The 23,490-nt window shown below is 34.3% G+C and overlaps 1 protein-coding gene across 1 annotated transcript in view; it reads left to right on the forward strand.

The window, feature by feature from the left end:
- Positions 1-20,280, forward strand: part of TECRL (trans-2,3-enoyl-CoA reductase like) — a 135,528-nt gene extending 115,248 nt beyond the window's left edge. The window contains exons 9-12 of the mRNA XM_070458009.1: positions 6,417-6,474; positions 17,382-17,467; positions 18,013-18,058; positions 19,124-20,280. Coding sequence (XP_070314110.1) covers positions 6,417-6,474; positions 17,382-17,467; positions 18,013-18,058; positions 19,124-19,251 — 318 coding nt within the window. The 3' untranslated portion in view covers positions 19,252-20,280. The remainder of the gene's footprint in view (positions 1-6,416; positions 6,475-17,381; positions 17,468-18,012; positions 18,059-19,123) is intronic.
- Positions 20,281-23,490: the final 3,210 nt, after the last annotated feature.

Consider the following 23,490-nt stretch of genomic DNA (forward strand, 5'->3'; position numbering starts at 1 on the left):
ATCATCACTAGTTTTTTGGCAATAATGAACTGCATAGTTATTATGTGTAAAATATATTTATTTTTAAAATTTTACTTTATTGTGCTATTCTTACACTATATTGTTATTGTATATGTGCATACTATTATGTTGTACAGTATTTCATAAAAGCTCTACAGATTAAAAAAATGCAGATATCACCAAAATTGTGGTAATGAGATGTGTCAGAGATATAAAAATATCCTGTTTTTAAAGATTAAATCAATTCTAAAATCAGACTTTGAGTTACAATTTTCTGAGATTAAATATCATCTGTTATAGGCATTTTTATACAATAAAATACTAGAGTCATGGAAAAATTAATAAAATGACTAGCAAATGTTATCATTTTATTATACAGTAATATAAGTATGATGTTTGGTATTTTATTTAAAACCCTTTAGTTTTTCATTTTCAAAAGTAAAGTATATTGGTTAGAGCCAAAACAATACAATGGAGCCAAGACAGTCATAAGTGGTGTTGAAATGACTAGATGTACACATGCTAGGGAAAAAAAGAAGAAAAAAATCTAGACCTGCAACTTACACTTATCACACAGTTCACTCAAAATGGATCACAGACTTGACAATGAAACACTAAACTATATAAAACATAATCCATGAAAGGAATAACTGAAAAACTAGTTTATTAAAATATAAAACTGATTTGCAAAGACAATATCAAGAGAATGAGATAGCAAGCATAGACTAGAAAAAAGATATGCAAAGACACATCTGATGAAAGATGATTATCCAAAATGTTTTTTTCAAATCCTCTTAAAACTTAACAAAAGACAAAATGACTTGAGTAAAAAATGGACCAAGACTTTAACCAACACTTCATCTAAGAAGATATATCAATGACAAACAAGCATGTGAAAGGATGCTCCACATCATTTTCATCAAGGAAATGCAAATTTAAAAAAATAAGATATCACAATATACCTATTAGAATAGCCTAAATCCAGAACATTAATTATACAAAAGGCTGGAGAGGATGTGGAACAATAGGAACTATCATTTGTGCTGATGAGGACAGTAAAGCCATTTAAAAAAGACTGGTATTTCTTACAAAAGTAAATTTATTTTTACCATGTGATCCAGAAATCATGCTTCTTAGTATTCTCCAGAGGCACTGAAAACATATCTCTATGCAAAACCTTGCACAGGGATGTTTAAAGATTTATTGACAGCTGACAAATTTTGGAAGCAGTAATGGTTAGCCTTCAATAGGTGAATGGATAAATAAACTGTGGTATATCCAGACAATGAAATAGCATCCAATGTTAAAAGGAAATGAGCTACCAATCCATGAAAAACTTATTGATATATTTAAATCTTAAATGTATATTTGAATGTACACCACCAAGCAAACTGTAATGTAAACTGTGTGCACTGGGTAATAATGATGTATCAATGCAGGTTCATCAAATGCAACAAATGTACCACTCCGGTGGGAGGTGTTGCTAAAGAAGGTGGTTATGCATATACAGGGGGAGGAGATATATGAGAAATCTCTGTAACTTCTCCTCAGCTTTGCTGTATATTTTACAGTGCTTTAAAAAATGAACTCAATGAAAAAATCATAGGTTGGCAGTCATAATTTTCAACTATATACATATATTTAAATATTTTAATAATTAATATGTCAAATATATTTCTTCTGAAATACATGCATATTATCCTTTTTATGAATGGAATAATATATGTCAGTTTCATAATAAAAGAGTAGAGATTAGGAATTAGAATAAAGTACTACAATTTATGATCACAGTAATATAAATTATCATAAGTTAAAAGACTTCATGAATGCTGAAAGAGTATAATATTAGTTTATATTGTCAAGCAGTGTTACTGTGTATGTGATATATCTTATTATACCTTAAAGTAGAAATGAACACTTCAAAGAGGACAAAAAAAGGAAACTAAATTCCCAGGTTCAGAAGCATTGATATATTTTATAGGTGAAACTTTTTCTAATTATTTATTTATCCTGAATTTTCTTTATTCTTGAAATAAGTATTAAGGAAATATAAACATAACAAAATTATAATTATTTTATTATCATCATTATAAATAGACAAAATAAAAAATCTGAAGCTCAAGCTTGTAAGTGATAGAAACATTTTAGCAGATTCTGTGTTTCAAATCAGTTAGTAAAATGACTATCAAATTGCTTAAATGATAGTTATAAGATATTAGAGGTGCCAATAATTAATAATACATATAAAACTGTAGAGATAACATGTATGCAGAAATAAGATAGTTTATATTTATCCTATAAAATATTATACAGTCATAAAATAAAGACTGCTTGTTTTTACTGTGGAAACTAAAAGGATTTTTACTTTCATAATGTGACACCTGACTAGCTGATAGCAATAAATTCTGTATTATGATGTTTTCTTTTTTCCCCTGTGGATATGTCACTTTCACTATTTAAAGCTGAGAATGCTTAACATGATGAAGGTTGTTAGGAGAATAATATATAAACTATATATCCCAGAAAGTTGGTCTCCCTCGACCCTTTTGCTCATTGACCACTGGCATATTTGCCACAATGCCAACATGCTGAGGAGCAATATAGTTGTCTCCCCTTATCTGTAGGTTACACATCCCAAGGCCCTCATTGAATGTTTAAGATCTCATATATCAGAGATACACATGATATAGAACATCACATATCATGATATAGAACCCTATACATATCTTGTATTTTTTCTGAACATACCTATGGCAAAATTTAATTTATAAATTAAGCACGCTAAGAGAATGCCCAAACAGAGTAGAATGACCTGAGATTTTATCATGCTGCTCAGAATGGTGGACAGCATAAAATCTAAGAATTTTTAAATTTTGGAATTTTCTGTTCAGTACTTTTGGACCACAGTTGACTGTGGGTAACTGAAACCACAGAGAGTGAAACTGCAGATACAGTCAAAGGGATACTTCACCTAGCAGTAAACAATAAGGATCTTAAGATTGAAATGCTGTATATTCTGAATCAATCACATTTTTCAACCTGAAAACAATGGGATTTAATTTGTATAGTCCTGTTTGGGCTTCCCAGGTGGCTCAGTGGTAAATGATCCCGCCAGGGCCGCAGATGTACCTTCCATCACCCCTGGGTCGTCAGGAATATCCCCTGGAGTAGAGAAAAGCAACCCACTTCAGTATTCTTGCCTGGAAAATCCCATGGACAGAGGAGCCTTGTGGGATACAGTCCATGGAGTCACAAAGAGTCAGATATGACTAAGCATGCACACACACTCATGCATTTTCAGAAAAATCTATGGAGTACAATGTAATGCACAATATGTCACTTCTGATATATTAACCAAGGTCCTTTGTGTTTTAATAAAATTTAACATTCCCCACACTGTACATTGTTAAATGTTTAGCTGTGCTGATTAAAAATAAAATGGAAATCTCAGTGAACTGAGAGTACAAAGGGTGCTGAAGAAAGTAAAAATGTTTTCATTACAAATGTTTTGAATGAAAATATTTTTTAAAAGATGATTTTTCTATGTAAAAATAGATTTTGTCTCTTCTACTAGCTTGAAATTTCATATTTAATATTTATCTACATAATGATAATCCTGAAGAAGAGAGTGAACTATTAAATCATTCAACAACATGCTATTTTTTAAATGAATGCTAGTGTGAGCAACAGTCAATAAATTTATATAAAATAAAGAGCAAGTGAATATTTTTAAATTTAAGCCACCCATAAGCATTCAGATGTAAGTCCTTTTGAATTTTTATCATTTATCAGTCTAATGTTCTTTCTCACTCAGAACACTCTACCAAGTGATTTCTTTTAATTGTGGTAAAAAAAATTGCATAAGATTGGCTATCTTAACTATTTTTACTGTACAGTTCAGTAGTATTTTCAGACTGTTGTACAATTTTAAAATCTAGGCCATCTTGTTCTTCACAACTACAGTATTCTGGTAATATCTGTGAGTTGCTTATCTCTCTGTAAGTTGTTTAAAATATATAAACTTATTTTTAGTTATATTAAACTTTTTGAAAAAAAAAGTAAAATTGTTGCAAACTGTCAACTTGTATATGAGCAACATGACAAATATTTTCATATTTATTTGTTCTATTACTATAGTGAAGAAAACCATGCTTCTTTTGGATATAATATTTGGATATAACTTCTGTAAATATATCTGGACAGTGTTTCCTTACTATTTATGATTCTCTACAACTTCCGTCATAATATGTGCTACATAGGAGCCACAAATGGCTCAAAGTAGATAGTATTCACATATTTTATTATCTACAATAACTTACAATTTAAGGACTGTTAAATCAAACCTACTATTAGAAGCTCCCACAAGCTCTAATATTTATGAAATTGTTGTGTTAACATATAATACACAAAATGAAGATATTTAATTTAGGAAAGAATCAACTCAGGAGAAATGTGTGAATCATGCTGAGAAATATTCCAGTGTTTCAAAGTTAATGTGCCCTGAAATTTTAATCTGTGATAAAACTATATACTAAGTTTTATAGCACTGACTGGATTTCCTGATCTTAGCACTTATCCAAGAAGAAATTAAATCAAATACTTTTATTGCAATCTATTAGCATTGCCACCTGTATGTATTGGAGTCACTCATTACCTAGACTTTGAAAACTAGTGCTTAAGGTAAAAATTGCGAATATTACAACTGTTCTTTAAATTCCAGTAGAGTTGATAAATTAATGGTAAACTAAGCATCTTTAAGCATACAGAGTTGAGTTTTCCCATAGAATATATATATATAGAAAAACATTTCATTAGTAGATAACAAAATAAAAAATGTGGTTTATTTACCAGTTTTAAAATTCTCTTCTCTCATATTTATTGTTTTAGTATATTATATATTTGGGGGTGGTCATGGTGGTGGTGGAATAAAGATGCCCAAAGACAAGCTGTGGCCTTGTGCTATAAGGCAGCTCTAGTAGTCTACCTAAAATTGAGACAAATATAACATTAAATTTGGTAATTATGTTTTGTAATGCTGAAACTGTGTGACCCAGAAACTTAGAAAAGTGAGATCAATGTAGAATAAATCTAAATCATTTTATCTCTAACAATGAAAAACAAAGGACTCAGGTTTCAAACACAGGTCCATCTAGCAAAAAGCCTACAAGCTTAATCACATCCATATTTAAATCATTTCAAATATAAAATAATAATCTGAAAATTCAATTTTTAGCTTTGTCTTTCTAGTGGTAAAAAGAAAAAAAACTAGAAGTCTTTTCTACAATTATTTTATGCACAAATATGATTGCTAACAATCATGATTTTCTAACTCTTCAAATATGTTAATACATTTGATATATTTGTGAATATTATCTTCTATGAGAATTAATCTATTGAAGTTGATTATTCCAAATGACTTTTTGTACAACCGTTCTAGGTGAGGATAAATGGAGTCTTGTTTTCACTTTCAATCTATTTCTTTCCTAAAATTTATGCTAAAGTCAGCTAGAAAATAAAATCTATAGGACTATAAGTATATGTGAAGAAATGCATTCAGAAGTTGTTGAAAAGAAAAAAAAAACCCAGATATATTGCAAAAGATTTTAGCATTAAAGCCACTAAGTTTAAAAAGTGTGCAATTTATGGGGTACATTAATATGAAAAGTTGGATACTTTAAACAACACAAATTTTGGATAACACAACCTACTATAAATAACATAATATTTATATCCTGAATACATACTTTGCATTAAATTATGTCAAATGTATATGACAGACAAAGGGATTATCTTCAGAGGATACATGTTGCAAATTCAAACAGTTTTAACCCAGGAGACATGAAAAGTTAAACTTCTTAGCGGGTCATAGTAGCACACTAAACAGGGACAACTAGTGAAGTATGCATGACTAAAGGGTCAGCTGGCAGACACACAAGCGCCTGTGTGGGGCAGTATTGCTTACACTAGGTTTTCTAAAGTGAGCTGAGACCAGCTGGGAACCATATTACCACCCTTGCAGCGGACGGGCTGCTGTGTTAGCAAACTTGGAATACATAAACCTATGCCAAATCTACCTTCGGTGATAAGACCTGTCTATTGATGCTGTAAAATTTTACCCATTGTATCAAATAAAGAGTAGATAATCGATAGGACCTGATTAACAAGGCAATTTGAGCATAGCTATCAAATGGGGCTGAAGATATCCTCAAAATCTCTACCTCAATGTGACTCATTCCTTTGATTCTACATATGTCTACAACAGCTTCTTTCACTGTTATAATACAATATCTCTTCTTCTTACACTTATTGTATACTTTTGGGTCTTTGGAATATATTACATGGATATTTGCATATTTAAAAATATGTTTTTAAAAGAGACCCAAGTATATCACACCAAGTGTTGAACTGTTTTACAGATTTGTGAAGCTGGAAATCATTTCATCAATGTAGTGCTGGCTCATCCCAGTCACACAGGTTAGTCACTTCTTTAATCTTCTCCAGAGTGAATTATGCTAATTATTATTTTTTAAAACAATGGTTGGAAATACTTAAGGTTTGTGTTCCCCAATTCTTGTTCTATTATGTCTAATTTTTGAAAATATTTGAACTAAATTATAGTCCCTAATTATGGTTTCTCTAAAATGAAGTGTACATGTAAACACACACACACACTTTCTTTAAGCATATTAAAAAAAATGATTAAGATGTAAATAAGTGTGAAATCCATTGATGATTATCCAAATTTCTTAGCTTAACTTTCAATCTTAATCTGGTTTGGACAATATCTGTTACAATCCAGCAGGATTGAAAAAAAGTTCATAAGCTTTTTCAATAAAAGTGAATCTTCTATGACAAATTCAGTGGCAGTAGAATAGCAATACCTGAGAGATCATTGAATTTAGTACTTTGCTAAAAGATTTGAAAATATTTACAATGCCTAAAAAGTTCCGTGGACAGAGGAACCAGGTGGGCTAGAGTCCACGGGGGTCATAAACAGTTGGACGTGACTGAGTGAACACACAGAGTATCTATATAATTTAAAGGCATTTTTGGTAAATCAATACTCTCACTCAGGCTCAATTATAGCACAATGATTTATTTTACAGTGTGCATACTTTAATTTTAACTTCAAATAGCTGTGGTCAACATTTGGGTTTCATGTTTTTATTGTCTAATTGCAAGTGTGTTTGTGTCTTCAAGTTTGTTTTAACATTGACCTGAAATTCTTAACATTTTCTTGAAAGTTTCTAGCAGGCTGGAGAAGTAGATATATGAGTATGTTCTAGAATATTTTTTCACATAATACATAAAATTACAAAGGAAATTTATATTAGACTATATATGAACATATAAAAAGCTATAATATAGTATATAATTGTTTTATTATAATATTCACATATTTTAATAACTTTAACTTTTGCTTGAGTTGATGACAGCAAATTATACATTTGGATATATAAAACAACTGAATATGATTTGAAACTTTCTGTACTTTCTCTTGCAGAAAAAAATTTAACATAATAATACAAATACTACTGTGGTTTGTTGTCTGCATTTGCATTGAAGTAAAGCCTACATTTAACAAAGAGGTTATATTTTCATCTGACCCAAATACATAGATCTACTGGTTTCTCTTTGGAAGTATGTAAAGTCCAAATGAAAACCTTCTGATGGTCTGATTTTTTTCTTTTTTAAGCATAGAAGCAGATCACAATGCAATTTTATAAAAATATTGACATTGACAAGCCTATGAATATCAAAAATTTTATTCTTTACTCTGAGCCTCTAGCATGGTGACTTGCTCAAGTTTCCTCACCTGGAATATGCTGTCATTATTTGAAAATTTTAAACCATCACATTCTCAAACTGAAAATGTTCATGTGAGAAAGACCTGTGTGTGTGTGTATTTACTCCACTCTTTAACTTGCTTTGTATGTCGCTGTTGCCAAGTCAGAAGCAAATGTAATCTCTCCTTGGTTAACTGGCTTGGTCTTTTGCCTTGAGACTCAGAACACTTTTCTTTATCACTAAAGTCTATTAATTTTGTACAGAATTTCATAGGATGTGTCTTAGAGCTTATAATTCCAGATCATGTCTGACTCTTTATGATCCCATGAAGTGTAGCCCACCAGGTTCCTTTGTTCAAGGAATTCTCCAAGAAAGAATAGTGGAGCAAGTAGCCATTTATTTCTTTCTCCAAAGGAATCTCCCCATCCCAGGGATAAAACATGGTTCTCCCACATTGCAGGCAGATTCTGCACCATCTGAGAAACCAGGGAAGCCCAGTTTTCCCAGAGACATCATGTAATCTTTTAGATGGTTGACTCATGATCTTGTTTAAGTTCTAGAAAGTTTTCTTGTATTATTATTCTTGCATTATAGTTTAAAATTTGATTTTGTTACATTTTGGACGGTGAGAAGATGGTGGGGTGAACATGTTACATCTGCTTCTATTTTATATTTCAATCACTTTCAATGTTTAGCTTTTTGTTCATTTTTTTAAATGTTTTTGTTCATCTACTAAATATCCCCTATTCTATTGATCATTCCACCCTTAGGCAAACTGAAATATATTCAACCCATATTACTAACTTTTTTGTTTTTTTCTTTTTCTACAATTTAATTATTGAAAACAATCAACTCTTTTTCCTTCCTGTTTTATACATATCTTTTTTGAGTTCTGGGATTTCATCACAGTTACATTCTTTGTTATCTGCAAATGCTTCTATATGTTAAAATGTTTCTCTTTTATTTTGGGGAGGATTCTTTTAATCACTTGGGGAAAATGCTTGCTTTATATTTTATTCACATAAAAGCTTTATGTGAATATTTATCAAATTATGTTCATTTTAAGTGTATGGATTGTCCTTGAACAGAAATAACAAATGTTTTCAGAGATGTGGTGATGAAGGGAAGTCTCTAAAGGATAAAGTGTGTTCTGGAGGACATGGGATGTTTCATTGTGTCTTTGGATTCTCTATATACTCTTTTGTTTTCTAAATTTCTTAATTCCTGGAAATGTTTCCTTCTTTCTTTCCCCTCTAATCCTTCAAGCATAATCTCCTTTCTTGGAAGCAGTGTCTTTTAAGATGAGGACCTCTGGACTCATTACTCTCAAGTCATTGTATGTTCTTTCTCTATATTTAGTGTTCCAAAAATATCAAGTGTCAGACCTTTTCTGAGAGAAAGACCTCTTCTGACCATGAAATATAGACATCTATCTACACACACACACTGCATTCTTTCTCCTTACATAAAATGTGTATCCAACTCTCTGTTCCTGTGTCAGCTCTAATTGAGTCTCTGTTGCTTCCAGATTTTTATTTCCCCACTTAAGCACTCATTGGAATTTATACTAATATCTCTATATCTTAGATATGCTGTAGGCATGAATAATGGGTGGGGACTATCTTTTACTGACTGTTTAAGCAAGATCTACAAAACATGTTCACCAGGAAACAACAATTTCATATAGAACAAGTGTTCAAAATCTTATTACAAAGTACTGAATAAAAAAAGAGAGAGAGAGAGAGAGAGAGAGAATTTATGCCAAGTAGGAAACTGAGCTGGGAAGCTATCTCAAGGATGGTCTCAGCCTTTTTGTTGGGTTATCTGAAACTAGGGCAATCCTTCTGAATTAGCCTAAGTTGGAATGACTAGAAAAAATATAGATTGTATTTAGGGTTCCCTGAGAATGAGGAAATTATCTTGGATAAGGCAGCCCTCTTTTGTCAAGGCCATCCTTTCAGACGGTATACTGCTCAAAAGCTTTCTGCTACCAGTAGAATTTTTTTTTTCCATTTATTTTTATTAGTTGGAGGCTAATTACTTTACAATATTGTAGTGGTTTTTGTCATACATTGACATGAATCAGCCATGGATTTACATGTATTCCCCATCCTGATCCCCCTTCCCACCTCCCTCTCCACCCGATCCCTCTGGGTCTTCCCAGTGCACCAGGCCTGAGCACTTGTCTCATGCATCCAACCTGGGCTGGTGATCTGTTACACCCTAGATAATATACATGTTTCGATGCTGCTCTCTCAAAACATCCCACCCTCACCTTCTCCCACAGAGTCCCAAAGTCTGTTCTGTACATCTGTGTTTAAAAGAGAGATATCAGTGGGAAATTTACACAGTTTTCACTGCTGCACATGGCCTTCATCTAACGACTGATTTGCACCAGTTTTATTCTTCACAAATTTCTAGATTCTCTCCATCACCAACTGGCACAATTAACATTTCAAGGATTATCTATGGCATGATGTGGACACTCACCTGAAGGGAGCTTATCAGGACATGGTTATGGCCCTTGTCCTTGGGTGGAGGGAAGATCATGAGATGTCCAAATACTAGAGGCAAAATATCATCTTTGTACATCATTATATAACAGCAGGTTATATTTAAGTTCCACACCTTAACTTTTTCCATCACTGATAAGTTTAATATGTAGAATCTGTCTGATTATAAGTCCAAGGGCAGGAGTGCTTGCACTAAAACTTGAAACTGCTACAATTTTCTGCCTGGAAACCTACTAAATTTTCACAGCTTTTGTGCTCCATGGTGTACAGTTCAAAGATTTCCTTGGTGTGTAATATGCTACCTGCCAAACTGGAAAAGGCCTGTAAGACAGTTTGCTTCCTTCTTAATGATAGGAGGTACAAGCTGCATTACATTTTGTCTGTTTTGGAGAGGGTGCCCCACAACCATTTGGCCCCTAAATCTTTGTAGTGTTTATTAGGAACTCCCACACTTTCTGTGGACCACACATGTCTTAAAAAGGCCACCAACATACTAGCCACTTACTCATTCAGTATGAATAGCATAATGTTATTGATACAGTGATTTTCAGTGAGATACCCAACCAGCCTGAACTTTCTTAGTCTGTTTTATGGCAAAGGGTGGGAGTAATAATTCTAGGAAAAACAAAAACAAAACTGAAATTCTGTGCTATTGCTCACTTTAAAGGAAAGTAAAGTATTCTCACCTTCCTTTCTAATAGAGATGGAGAAACAGATTTTTTTAAAAAGTTCAGAGTCTATATCCATAGACCCAAGGCTGGGTTAATCTACTTTAGTAGTATTAGGTAGTTAGAGTAGAAAAAAAGAGTTCCAAATGGCACTCAGAAGAAGCAGCAGTTTAAAAAGTCCTTGAAAGTAACAAAGAAAGAAAAAAAAAAAAAAAAAAACCATGAAATGGACAAAGAAATAGAAAAAGCCTGAAAAAACCACAGCCACAGTGAGAACCTCAGGCATGAAAACACACCCAAACAGGCTTCCTTCCCAAATTGGCCTTGAACATACATACACTCTATTTACTTTCCCTTCCCTGACTGGTCACCAGTACAAGCCCTAATTTGCTTGGGGAATTGCCAGTCAGGCCTCAGGAACCACCAAGGGGAAGAGACAAGAAGTATTAAAAGGGAAGCCAAAATAGTTGAGAACACTTCTCCAGAAGTTGGTCGACTCTCCTGTCTTGAGAGTGTACAGCATGCCTCCTTCTTAACAAATCCTGCCTGTTTGAATTCTAACTAGTGTGTCTTACAACTCTTTGCTATGATGAGACAAGAACCTCCAGAGAATACTGCCGGCTTAATAAATCCTGCCTGCTTGAGCTGTAACTAGTCTGTCAGTCTAATTCTTTGATATGAGGACACAAGAACCAAGGGGAAAAAATGACCTGGCAGTAATAGGACTTAGCTACTGAGTATGCATGCATCAATTGCAATGGTGGATAATATGTGATAAGTCTGCAGTTCTCCACTGTCACCCTCCAAAATACATCCGGCTTCTGCAGAGTTTGGGGAAGTGAATTAAATGATGATATAATGAAGAATATCATACAAGCATTCGTTGGATCTTCAGTGTAGTACTAATGATTTATTGGGATGCGGATTGTTTATATTTACCAAAGAATGAGTACAATTGCAGACACTTCCACTTGGTTTTCCCCCTGGCCATAGCTCTTGCCCTAAAGCCCAAGAAATCAATGCACAATGTGGTTATACAAGCCACAAAGTATGCCTATTCCAATTATGCATTCAGTGCCTGGCAAATGACCCCTATGAAGTAGACTGAGATTGTTGTTACTGTTGCTGTTGCTGTTTAGTCACTAAGTCATGTCTGATTCTTTGCAACCTATGTACTGTAGCCCACCAGACCCCTGTCTATGGGATTCCCCAGGGAAGAATACTGAAGTGGTCACCATTTCCTTCTCTAGAGAAGTTTTCCAATCAAGGGATGAAACCCATATCTCCTGCAAAGGCAGGCAGACTATATACCACTGAGCCACCAGGTTGTCAGTTCAGTCATTCAGTCGTGTCCTACTCTTTGCAACCCCATGAACTGTAGCACGCAGAGCCTCCCTGTCCATCACCAACTCCCAGAGTTTACCCAAACTGATGTCCCTTAAGTCAGTGATGCCATCCAACCATCTCATCCTCTGTTGTCCCCTTCTCCTCCTGCCCTCAATCTTTCCCAGCATCAGGATCTTTCCAAATGAGTTAGCTTTTTGCATCAGGTGGCCAAAGCACTGGAGTTTCAGCTTCAACATCAGTCCTTCCAATGAATATCCAGGACTGATTTCCTTTAGGATGGACTGGTTGGATTTCCTTGCAGTCCAAGGGACCCTCAAGAGTTCTCCAACACCACACTTCAAAAGCACCAATTCTTCTGTGCTCAGCTTTCTTTGTAGTCCAACTCTCACATCCATAAATGACCACTGGAAAAACCATAGCCTTGACTGGAGAGATCTTTGTTGACAAAGTAATGTCTCTGCTCTTTATTTTTATTTTTTTTTAATGTCTCTGCTTTTTAATATGCTAAGTTGGTCACAACCTTCCTTCCAAGGAGTAAGCATCTTTTAATTTCATGGCTGCAGTCACCATCTGCAGTGATTTTGGAACCCAGAAAAATAAAGCCATCCACTGTTTCCCCGTCTATTTGCCATGAAGTGATGGGAACGGATGCATGATCTTAGTTTTCTGAATATTGAGCTTGTAGCAGTCTTTAAAATGTAGGGATAGTCTATTCTCACTAGTACACAGTTCCATGAACAGATGCCAGTACATCATTTAGTGAAGTTCTTTTAATGAATGATTATGAGAATCCTTATATATGTACAGTTGTTTCCATATTACAATCTTTCTCCTTGGGGTCCCAGACTGTTCTTTCATCAATGAGTTTAGTGTCTTGCAACTGGTTTAAGTCTAAAATCTAGGCAAGAAATAGGGAATTTTGTATTGAACTAGCTTTCCCATGTCTCTGGATTATTCATCTCAAATTTATTTTGTCTAAATTCAGAAATTCATTTTGGGGTATCCATCAATTCTAACCTTTTGGAACACTGTGTTCTTATATCCAGCCTCGCTTTCTGTGGATCAAGTAACTTCTGAACTTCTCACTCATTTTGACTTATAACAAGCACCACAAATAGAAATGGATTTGATTTGGGAGAGGGGGAAGAATCCTTTAATCCCAGTTACTACAAGTTATTCCATTCTAAGATGACATTACTTATATTCAGTCTGGGATGTCAGAGAGCCGACCTTGATCTTAGTAATGGTGATGCCCTTGCACTAACACATTTCTTATAGCTTTGGAGAATGGTGTGTCCTCTAGGTTTTCCAATGAAGTATGGGGAATACTATGGGAATATGAAAAATGGGGAACATTTTTTTTGTCCTCCCATGGAAATGAATCTTCCCTTTTGGCCTTATTTAGACTATCTACCCCAGGACCTCCACTTTTCTAAGCAATTTAACACCTTTTTCTGTTTGCCAGTGAGATCACAACACTTTTTTTCCCTCCTTTACTGAGGACTGTAGCTTTGTTCATGGCTTTAGGTGTATGTTAATGCATTTGTACTAGCTTAACTGAACATTAACTCCTTGGAAGAAAAGCTATGGCCAACACAGCATATTAAAAAGCAGAGACATTACTTTCCCAACAAAGGTCTGTCTAGTCAAAGCTATGTTTTTTCCAGCAGTCATGTATGGATGTGAGAGTTGGACTATAAAGATAGCTGAGTGCTGAAGAGTTGATGCTTTTGAACTGTAGTGTTAGACTCTTGAGAGTGCCTTGTACAGCAAGGAGATACAATCAGTCCATCCTAAAGGACATCAATCCTGAATATTCATTGGAAGGACTGATGTGGAAACTGAAACTCCAATGCTTTGGCCACCTGATGTGAAGGATTGACTCATTTGAAAAGACCCTGATGCTGGGAAACATTGATGGTGGGAGGAGAAGGGGATGACAGAGGATGAGATAGTTGGATGGCATCACTAACTCAATGGACATGAGTTTGAGTAGGTTACAGGAGTTGGTAATAGACAGGGAAGCCTGGTGTGCTGCAGTCCATGGGGTCGCAAAGAGTTGGACACTACTGAGTGACTGAGCTGAACTCCTATATCCCGTAAGAGTGTTCCAATAACAGAAACCCCTTATCCATTTTTATATCTTGCCTCCTACACTGCAGTAGACCCAGGTTCAATCCTGGGTCAGGAAGATCTCCTAGAGAACAAAATGGCAACCCACTCCAGTATTCTTGCCTGGAAAACCCCATGGACGGAGCAGCCTGATAGGCTATAGTCCATGGGGTCTCAAAGAGTTGGACAGGACTGAGTGACTTCACTTTCTCTGTTATCCAGCATCAACAGAATCCAATTACAGCTATATTCTCCTTTTATGTGCCAGTTCACACTGGTTGGATTTTGTAGCTCCCTTGGGGAATAACCTTTTCCTTCCCTTATTTGGTCACAATAACCTCTGGTAGGTTATTTGGTATTGTCACACTAGCTATAGCATACAAGTTAAGAGAGGGTATGAAGAAGATAGGGATTTTATTACAATTTAGTAGCCTCTGTATTAATTTTAAGGAAAGGAGAGTGTTAATTTTTCTGATTTGTAGTCAGATGCATTATAGATAGGATCACTAGCTCCTCTAAGGGAGTGTGCTAATTTTGAACAGGGAAGAGCAGTATACTTCTAAAAGCTCAGGTAGTTCATGAAAATCTGCACAGCCTAATATTCTATGAATGATGACCTAGCTTAACAGATCTGGTTTGGATTAGAGTTGTATGTTCTTTGGTGCTTGATTACTCTCGCAATTAAGTCCTCAGGCTGGTCTTCACTAACTCTTCGTTTCTCTCATTGCAGATTAGAGCGTCTTCATATTGGGTTGGCCAAAAAGTTAATTTCTGTTTTCCATAACATCTTATAGAAAATCCAAATGAACTTTTTGGCCAACCCAATATACTACCAAGGAGGCCTTCCAGTTTTCACAGTTGGCTTTTAAGTGCTAATTATCCATTTCAGTTTTAGCTATCTTTACCAAGAACATTGATAGTGTCACCACTAAATTCTACTGGACCAAATAAAGCAATCCTTTTCAACAGCATAAAATACCAGTAGACCACAGATAAAAGCCTTTATGTTTGAAAGGCTACCTTGTAACAGCAGTTCTTTGGCCCCTGCCAGCAACAATGGGGCACTCAGCGCAGGCTGGTCGGCAGGTCATTCAACTCTTAAATGCCATCCCACTATCTGCTTTTGGGGCCATTCCTTATGGCAAATACAGTGGGTTCAGTTTTCTGTGATATAGACTCTGAAACAGAGATTTGCATTCAGGAGTTGTGTTAGGGTGATTTGATAGATGGAAAGAAAGAAATCATGTCTGGGTAGGAAGTCGAGAGTAACACAGTTTCAGTGAGAGTATCAGATGAACCTAGGGGCCTTCTAAAGCTGGGCTGAACAAGCAATGTTGTTTTGAATTAAGACATCAATTTGCCACATTGATCCAATAATGGATTAAGGGTAAACCAAAACATGAGTGTGACCTTGCATGAATTTGCTCCCTTCGGCCAGGTTATCTTCACAGATGCTGAAAGTTTAAGGTCTCCTGCCAGCAGTAAAGCCCATAGCTGTGGAATAAACCCTTTATACCTGGAGAAGAATCTGGGTAGCTGCAGCACTCTAATGTAAAAAAAAAAAAATCTTTTAATATAATAAAAGATTAGTTATAAACTATACACTGAGAAACATATCATAGAAATGCAAGTATTAGATTGCTAACATCTAAACTTACATATTAATAGCAACTAACACACTGAAGAAAATATCTATATACACATATTTTTCTGTGTCACAAGACACATTGGTTATCTAATCTATAAACCACATCTGGAAGAAATAGTATTTGTGGACCCTGATCATTCCACTACCTCCAGGAACTGAACGGTCATAAACTGGCTTTAACCCAAATTACCTTGTGTTCACATTCTGCCTCTGAAAGTCAGTTAACATGGATAGGTTCCTCAATCATCTTTCTTTTGATAAATATATGAATGTTACACAAAGGTGTTTACATAAATGTTACCAAGAGAATCTGCTCTACTAAGTGGCATGTATATCTATCCTTATCTTGAAATAAGCAATGCATGAAATTTGCACATATATTTTTCACTTTGATAGTTCAACAATCCCTACAGCTTTGAAAACAGCATATTGACATTTCATTAAGACCTTATGATTTAAATAAAAGAGATTAGTTGATCTGTTATCTAATTAAGTTTTGCTATGAATACACAGTAATTTTATAATTCACATTTACTTTTACAAATGTCACAGCTCAAAGTTCAACTCAAAATCATTATGAATTTGTTATACAAAATATTTCTTGAAAAATTTGAAAGGCAAAAAGTAACTGAAATAAAGGACAATATGCTAAGTATAATGAGAGTTGTAAATAACAATCCTGATTACTGAGCAGAAATAATTTGTGTGGTATTTCTGAATATGAACTATTCTGATAGTCACTGTAATCCTCTTATGAGAGATTTTCATACTTTTCTAATATAAATGACATACTTATGAAATTCCCTCTGGATCATCACTAATTTAACAGAAAGAGTTTTCAGGTATTTAATAATCTCAACCAAAAATATATGCTTTGACACTAAAAGAAAATAAGAGGCAAGCAATTGTTAAAACACATTAGCAGTATTAACACATTAACAGCATTAAAATATACTCTGAATCTCAGTAGGCAATACTGCTAAACTATTATGATAAACAAAATAATGTTTATATATTGTTTAATTTTAAAACTTAGGGAATTGATTATTGTGGTGACATCCTATAATTTTACTGCAACATAGCTGTAGACATTGTCAGAAAATGATAAGCAGTTTTTTGAGTCAAAAGTTTATGACATTTGAAACTGGGTCTCCTTTGAATAATTTGTAAAACAGGTTTCTATAAATATAGGATGAGCTTTCATATGATACATAGCTATTGTAGGGAATTTAGAACTATATAATAAATATGTGATTGCATTTGCAGTATGAAACATCATTGACTTTGTACTCTACTTTTTAAAAGGAAATAATGCCTGTTTTCCAAGTCCAAATTATAACCCCTTTACGTGGATGTTTTTCCTGGTTTCATGTCCTAACTACACCTATGAGGTATGTTATATATCCATGCAGATAACTGAACTTTATTTGATAATATATGAACTACATATGTTTATGTACTTACATGTATTATAGATTATGCATGATATGTATGTATGTTTAGTCTGTAAATACAGGCATAGACAGAGATATAGATGATGATACAGATTTCAATTTAAGTTATAAGCATAGGAATTAGAATATTTCACTCACAATTTTCCCTGCAGAATAAACAGTAGTTGTGCATATATCTGTCTATATTTAAAGAAAATTTTATAAACATCACATTAAATGTCTTGAGAAGCCTCTGGATTTTATACAAAATTCTGGAATAATGTCTTTAATTTTCTTAGTAACATGATACTGTTTTAAGAAAGTTTTTTAATCACTATCATATTTAACAATGAAATTATAACTTTGGGAACTATATTTCTACTTAAAATTTCCCACTGTTTTAAACTTTTAAAATACCTAATCAATGCCTATTTAATTGTTCACAAGTAAACAAATTTCTAGATTGACTTCAATATTTGTTAATTTATGTTTTAATCTAACAGATTGGATCATGGATTAGTTTCACAATCATGACACAAACATTGCCAGGTAAGACCTTGGTTTACTAATGATAGAAGTAGGTACACCTTTAGGAGAAGTGGTTTCTGAGAACAAACTGCTGTAATCCTGAAATTAGGCATGTTTACAATGGGATATTTTTGCCTTTATTTTTATTTTGGATTTTTTATCAGTATAACATTATATTGAAACATTATTTACTATGCATGTCTGTATAATTGTGGTTGCATGCTTGATCTTAGTCACTCCGTGTGTGCGACTCTCTTGCAGCCCCATGGACTGCAGCCGGCCAGGCTCCTCTGGCCATGGGGTTCTCCAGGCAAGAAAACTGGAGCAGGTTGCCATTTCCTCCTCCAGGGGATGGTCCCAACCCAGGGATCAAACCCAGGTCTCCCATACTGTAGGCAGATTCTTTACTGACTGAACCACCAAGGAGTCCCAACTGTGGTTAATCCAAACTAGAAAATGTAGTCCAAATATATTTATTAAGCAACAAGTTTTTGTTAAAAGGAAGTGGTAATAACACACTTCACTTTAAACTCTCGTGTGTATCCACAGACTTGTACATACTATTTCTTCAAGTGTTCACATCCATCTGTGAAGGGAAGAGGTGGGGCATGAATGTGTCATCTTGAATGCTGGTCATTTTAAAACACAAATAAGTTAAATGGCAATAAACTGCTTTTATTAGAAGGGATATATATTATTTCCATTTCATCCTTTTTGTTCCACTGTACAAAAATGTGGATTAGAATTTATGTGATTTATCTTATATGTATATATGTGTGTAGAAGAAGTGTTTTACACACATATGAACAACTATTATTGAAAAAATCAAAGGGATTTTAATAATTTCTTCTTTGGAAGTATTATGTGGCAGTGGGGTGTAAAAAATGTAGAATTATTTCAATTTCTATATATTTATGTTTAATCAACCCTGCAATATTGATTGTATGTATATGATGCTAGGCAATATAAATAAGGAAAATTGATAGAGAATTATATGACCCTTGAAATATTTTAAAAGCTATTTTTTTCAAACAAAGCATTATGTTCATAAAAAAAAAACAATAATTATTTATTTTTTTCTTCTAGTTGGGATTTTTACACTTCTGATGAGTATCCAGATGTCTCTGTGGGCACAAAAGAAACATAAGATTTATCTGAAGAAATTCAATTCTTATATGCGTAGGAAATCAGCAATGATTCCATTTATACTGTAAGAAAAATAAGTGATCTTATCTCATGTACAGAAAAGCAGTATATTAACTCACTAAATGAAATTTGACCAAGGGTAATTGCCTATTATGTTCCAGAAATTCACATACAATAGTATTTTTGCTTATATAAAAATATATAAGAGCAAATATATATAAATTTATATATCAATATAGTAATTTAGCTGAATTTAGGGTAATAAACTTGAGGCAAATGAAAAGTTGAAATTATAAATATGGCTAATTGAAAATAGCATCCTGTGTGTTTGCAAGGGACTGATCCTTGAATGAGATGTTCTTACTTCATTAAATCTTTCATAATACTATTGGCTTAAGACAATTTAAAATATTTGAATTCTATAAAGTGGATACTGCAATATTTCAAATGAATTTTACATATTATTTTGAGAGTAATTGAGCAGAGAGTTCAATATGTTACTGGGAAATTTCAGATGTCTTGAAACTATTATGTCAGTAGTTCAATTTTACCTATATTAAAAGTTAAATATTTGTAATTAGCCATGCATCTTAGTTATTCATAATACACATTGTATATCATTCTGGAAATACAACAATCAAAATATTTTCTAGGCATTACTTATTAAACATAACTATAAACTATATACATATTTATATTTACATATAGATCATGTTTATATGTGAATATAGAAATAGATATATTCCAAATGGACAATATGTGATGATGAGGAAAGTGTGCATTAGAACGTTGAGATTAAGAGTGAAAAGATATTTTCTTTATTTTCACATTTTAAAATTTCTATGTCTCCTCAAATCCAGTGTATTAAGATTGTGCGTGTAAATATACATATATACTTTGACAGAGATGAATTATATTATAAAAATTAAATACATATTCATTAAAAGTTTAAAAGAAACTTTTACTCATATTTAAATTGGGTCTCTTTACATTGGTTAATTTCTAGAGTCTTTCCAGTTATTGGATATAAATGTATCTAAATAGATGGATACATAGACATACATATATCAAAATATTATTATGAAAGCTCTTAGATATTTAGATATTTGACAAAATATCCCTGGTAAATGTAGGTCTAAATTAATTTTGTAGGTTTTTTTTTTAAGGAAGCAATTTTTATTTTATTTTATTTTGCTTTTTATTTTTATTTATTTATTTTTCCCAATTATTTTTATTAGTTGGAGGATAATTACTTTACAATATTGTAGTGGTTTTTGCCATACATTGACATGAATCATTTCTTATTAAGATATGTGACCAACTATTCAAGAAATAACAAAATCATCTATTCAAAAGCTTTACCACTCCCAAGTGCACCTTATTAAAATATCTCAAAAGAATATGACAGCATATTTTAATTCACTAATAGTCATTCAGCAAAAGAGAATGAAACCACACTTATTTAATGTAATATTATTTTCCAAGTATGCTACTGTATTTCCAAATGTATGATTACTTTCCTCTTATAAATGCAACTACATTCTCAAATTCTAAAATTCTTGTGTGTATATTTTCAATAATTGTGATTTTTATGTCAATGTAAAGATTATGAAGATATTAGCAAGTGAAAAATTCTATGCTTTCAACAGAGAAAGACAAATATGACTCATCTCTACTTTAAATAAAGTATATATGTATGTTGGAGAAGACTCTTGAGAGTCCCTTGGACTGCAAGGACATCCAACCAGTCCATCCTAATGGAGATCAGTCCTGGGTGTTCATTGGAAGGACTGATGCTGAAGCAGAAACTCTAATACTTTGGCCACCTATTACAAAGAGCTGAGTCATTGGAAAAGACCCTGATGCTGGGAAAGATTGAGGGCAGGAGGAGAAAGAGCGATGGAGGATGAGACGGTGCGATGGTATCACTGACTCAATGGACATGAGTTTGGGTAGACTCCAGGAGTTGGTGATGGACAGGGAGGTCTGGCGTGCTGCAGTTCATGGGGTCACAAAGAGTTGGACACAACTGAGTGACTGAACTGAACACATAATGTCAGCATCGAAGACTATGGGATTGGTCAAAAATAAGTTGCACAGATTGAGAAAGGAACAAGTGAGATGCTATCATCACCATACCAACTAGGCAAGAGTGCTCCATATGACCACTTAACATTCAAATTTTCATGTTCTATTTATTGATGAATTTGTTAAATGTCAGCTCTAGACAAACAGTAGAGGAGAGAAGGAAAGGCTATAATATGGCCCCTACTTTTTACATAGTTCACGTATTAGGACAGTGTTAGTTGCTTAGTCCAGTCTGGCTCTTTAGGCGTAGCACTAATCACTCATTTAGAAAAGGCAGAGGAACCAGAGATCAAATTGCCAACATCCACTGGATCATAGAAAAAGCAAGAAAATTCCAGAAAAAAACATCTACTTCTGCTTCATTTACTACACTAAAGCCTTTGACTGCATGGATCACAACACTGTGGAAAAGTCTTAATGAAATAGGATTACTAGACCACCTGAGGAACCTGTATGTAGGTCAAGTAGCAACTCTTAGAACTGGACTTGGAACAATGGACTGGTTTCAAACTGGGAAAGAAGTGTGAGTACATTAAGGCTGTTTATTTTCACCTTGCTTATTTAACTTACAGGCAGAGTACAGCATGGGAAATGCTGGGCTGGATGAAGGATGAGCTGGAATCAAGATTGCTGGGAGAAATGTCAATAACCTCAGATATGCAGATAACACCACAGTTATGGCAAAAAGTGAAGAGAAACTAAAGAGGCTCTTGATGAGTGTGAAAGAGCATAGTGAAAAAGCTGGCATAAAACAAAACATTCAGAAAACAAAGTCATGGCATTGGGTCCATCACTTCACGGCAGGTAGATGGGGAAACAATGGAAACAGTGACAGACTTTATTTTGGGGGGCTCCAAAATAACTGTAGATGGTGACTGCAGCCATGAAATTAAAAGATGCTTGCTCTTGGTAGGAAAAGCTATGAGTTACCTAAACAACATATTAAAAAGCAGAGACATTATTTTGCCAACAAAGGTCCATCTAGTCAGAGTTATGGTTTTTCCAGCAGTCATGTATGGTTATGAGAGTTGGACCATAAAGAAGGTTGAGCACCAAAGAACTGGTGCTTTTGAAGTACAGTGTTTGAGAAGAAGGAGGATAAGGGAGGATAGAGAATGAGATGGTTCAATGGCATCGTCGACTCGGTGGACGTGAGTTTGAGCAAATTCTGGGAGACAGCGAAGGACAGGGAAGCGTGGCGTGCTGCAATCCAGGGGTCGCAGAGTTGGAGGAAACTCAGTAACTGAACTGAACTGAATCATTCATTGGGGTGCAGCTTGTTTATATTTACAAAAGAATGAGTGCAGTTTCAGAGGTTTCCATTTGGTTTCGCCAAGGCAATAGTTCTTGCCCTATAGCCCAAGAAATTAATGCACAATGAAGTTATGCAAACTGCAAAGTATGTATATTCCAATTATCCATTCAGTTCTTGGGGAAATGAGCCCTATGGAGTATTGGACTATGTTTGCTATTGCTGTAGTTGCTAGTCACTAAATCTTGTTGACTCTGTGGTCCACAGACTGTAGCTCGCCAGGCTCCTCTGTCAATGGGATGTCCCAGGCAAGTATGCTGGAGAAGGTAACTATTCCCTTCTCCAAGTGATCTTCTTGACCCAGGGATCTAACTCATGTCTCCTGCATTGCCAGCAGATTCTTTACCATCTAAGCCACCAGGGAAACCCCAATATAACTCATGAAGATAAAGCAAGTAGTTAGTAGAATTAATTTAATTGAAAACATATAGGAAGATAACTCCAATACTTTGGCCACCTGATAGGAAGAACTGACTCATTGGAAAAGACCCTGATGCTGGGAAAGATTGAAGACAGGAGGAGAAGGGGACAACAGAGGATGAGATGGTTGAATGGCATCAATGACTCAATGGACATGAGTTTGAGCAAGCTTTGGGAGTTAGTGATGGACAGGGAAGCCTGGCATGCAGAAATCCATAGGGTCACAAAGAGTCAGACACAACTGAGCAACTGAACTGAAGCGATGAAGACAATTTTGGTTGTCTTATACCTTGGTCTACATGGATACAAAGGAATGGCTATTACCTCAACCTGTATATTCCTGTTAAAAATTATCTACTGTGGTTGTATTAAATATCCTGGTTCACATGAGCAGTTTTCTCTCAGGCCATTTATCCATTATATTATATTAAAATGCATTTGCTCTTCATTTCTATCATTTTTGTGGAACATACCATTAATAATAAAA

The sequence above is a fragment of the Odocoileus virginianus genome, chromosome 29 (assembly GCF_023699985.2).
Source record: "Odocoileus virginianus isolate 20LAN1187 ecotype Illinois chromosome 29, Ovbor_1.2, whole genome shotgun sequence".
Classification (NCBI taxonomy): Eukaryota; Metazoa; Chordata; class Mammalia; order Artiodactyla; family Cervidae; genus Odocoileus; species Odocoileus virginianus.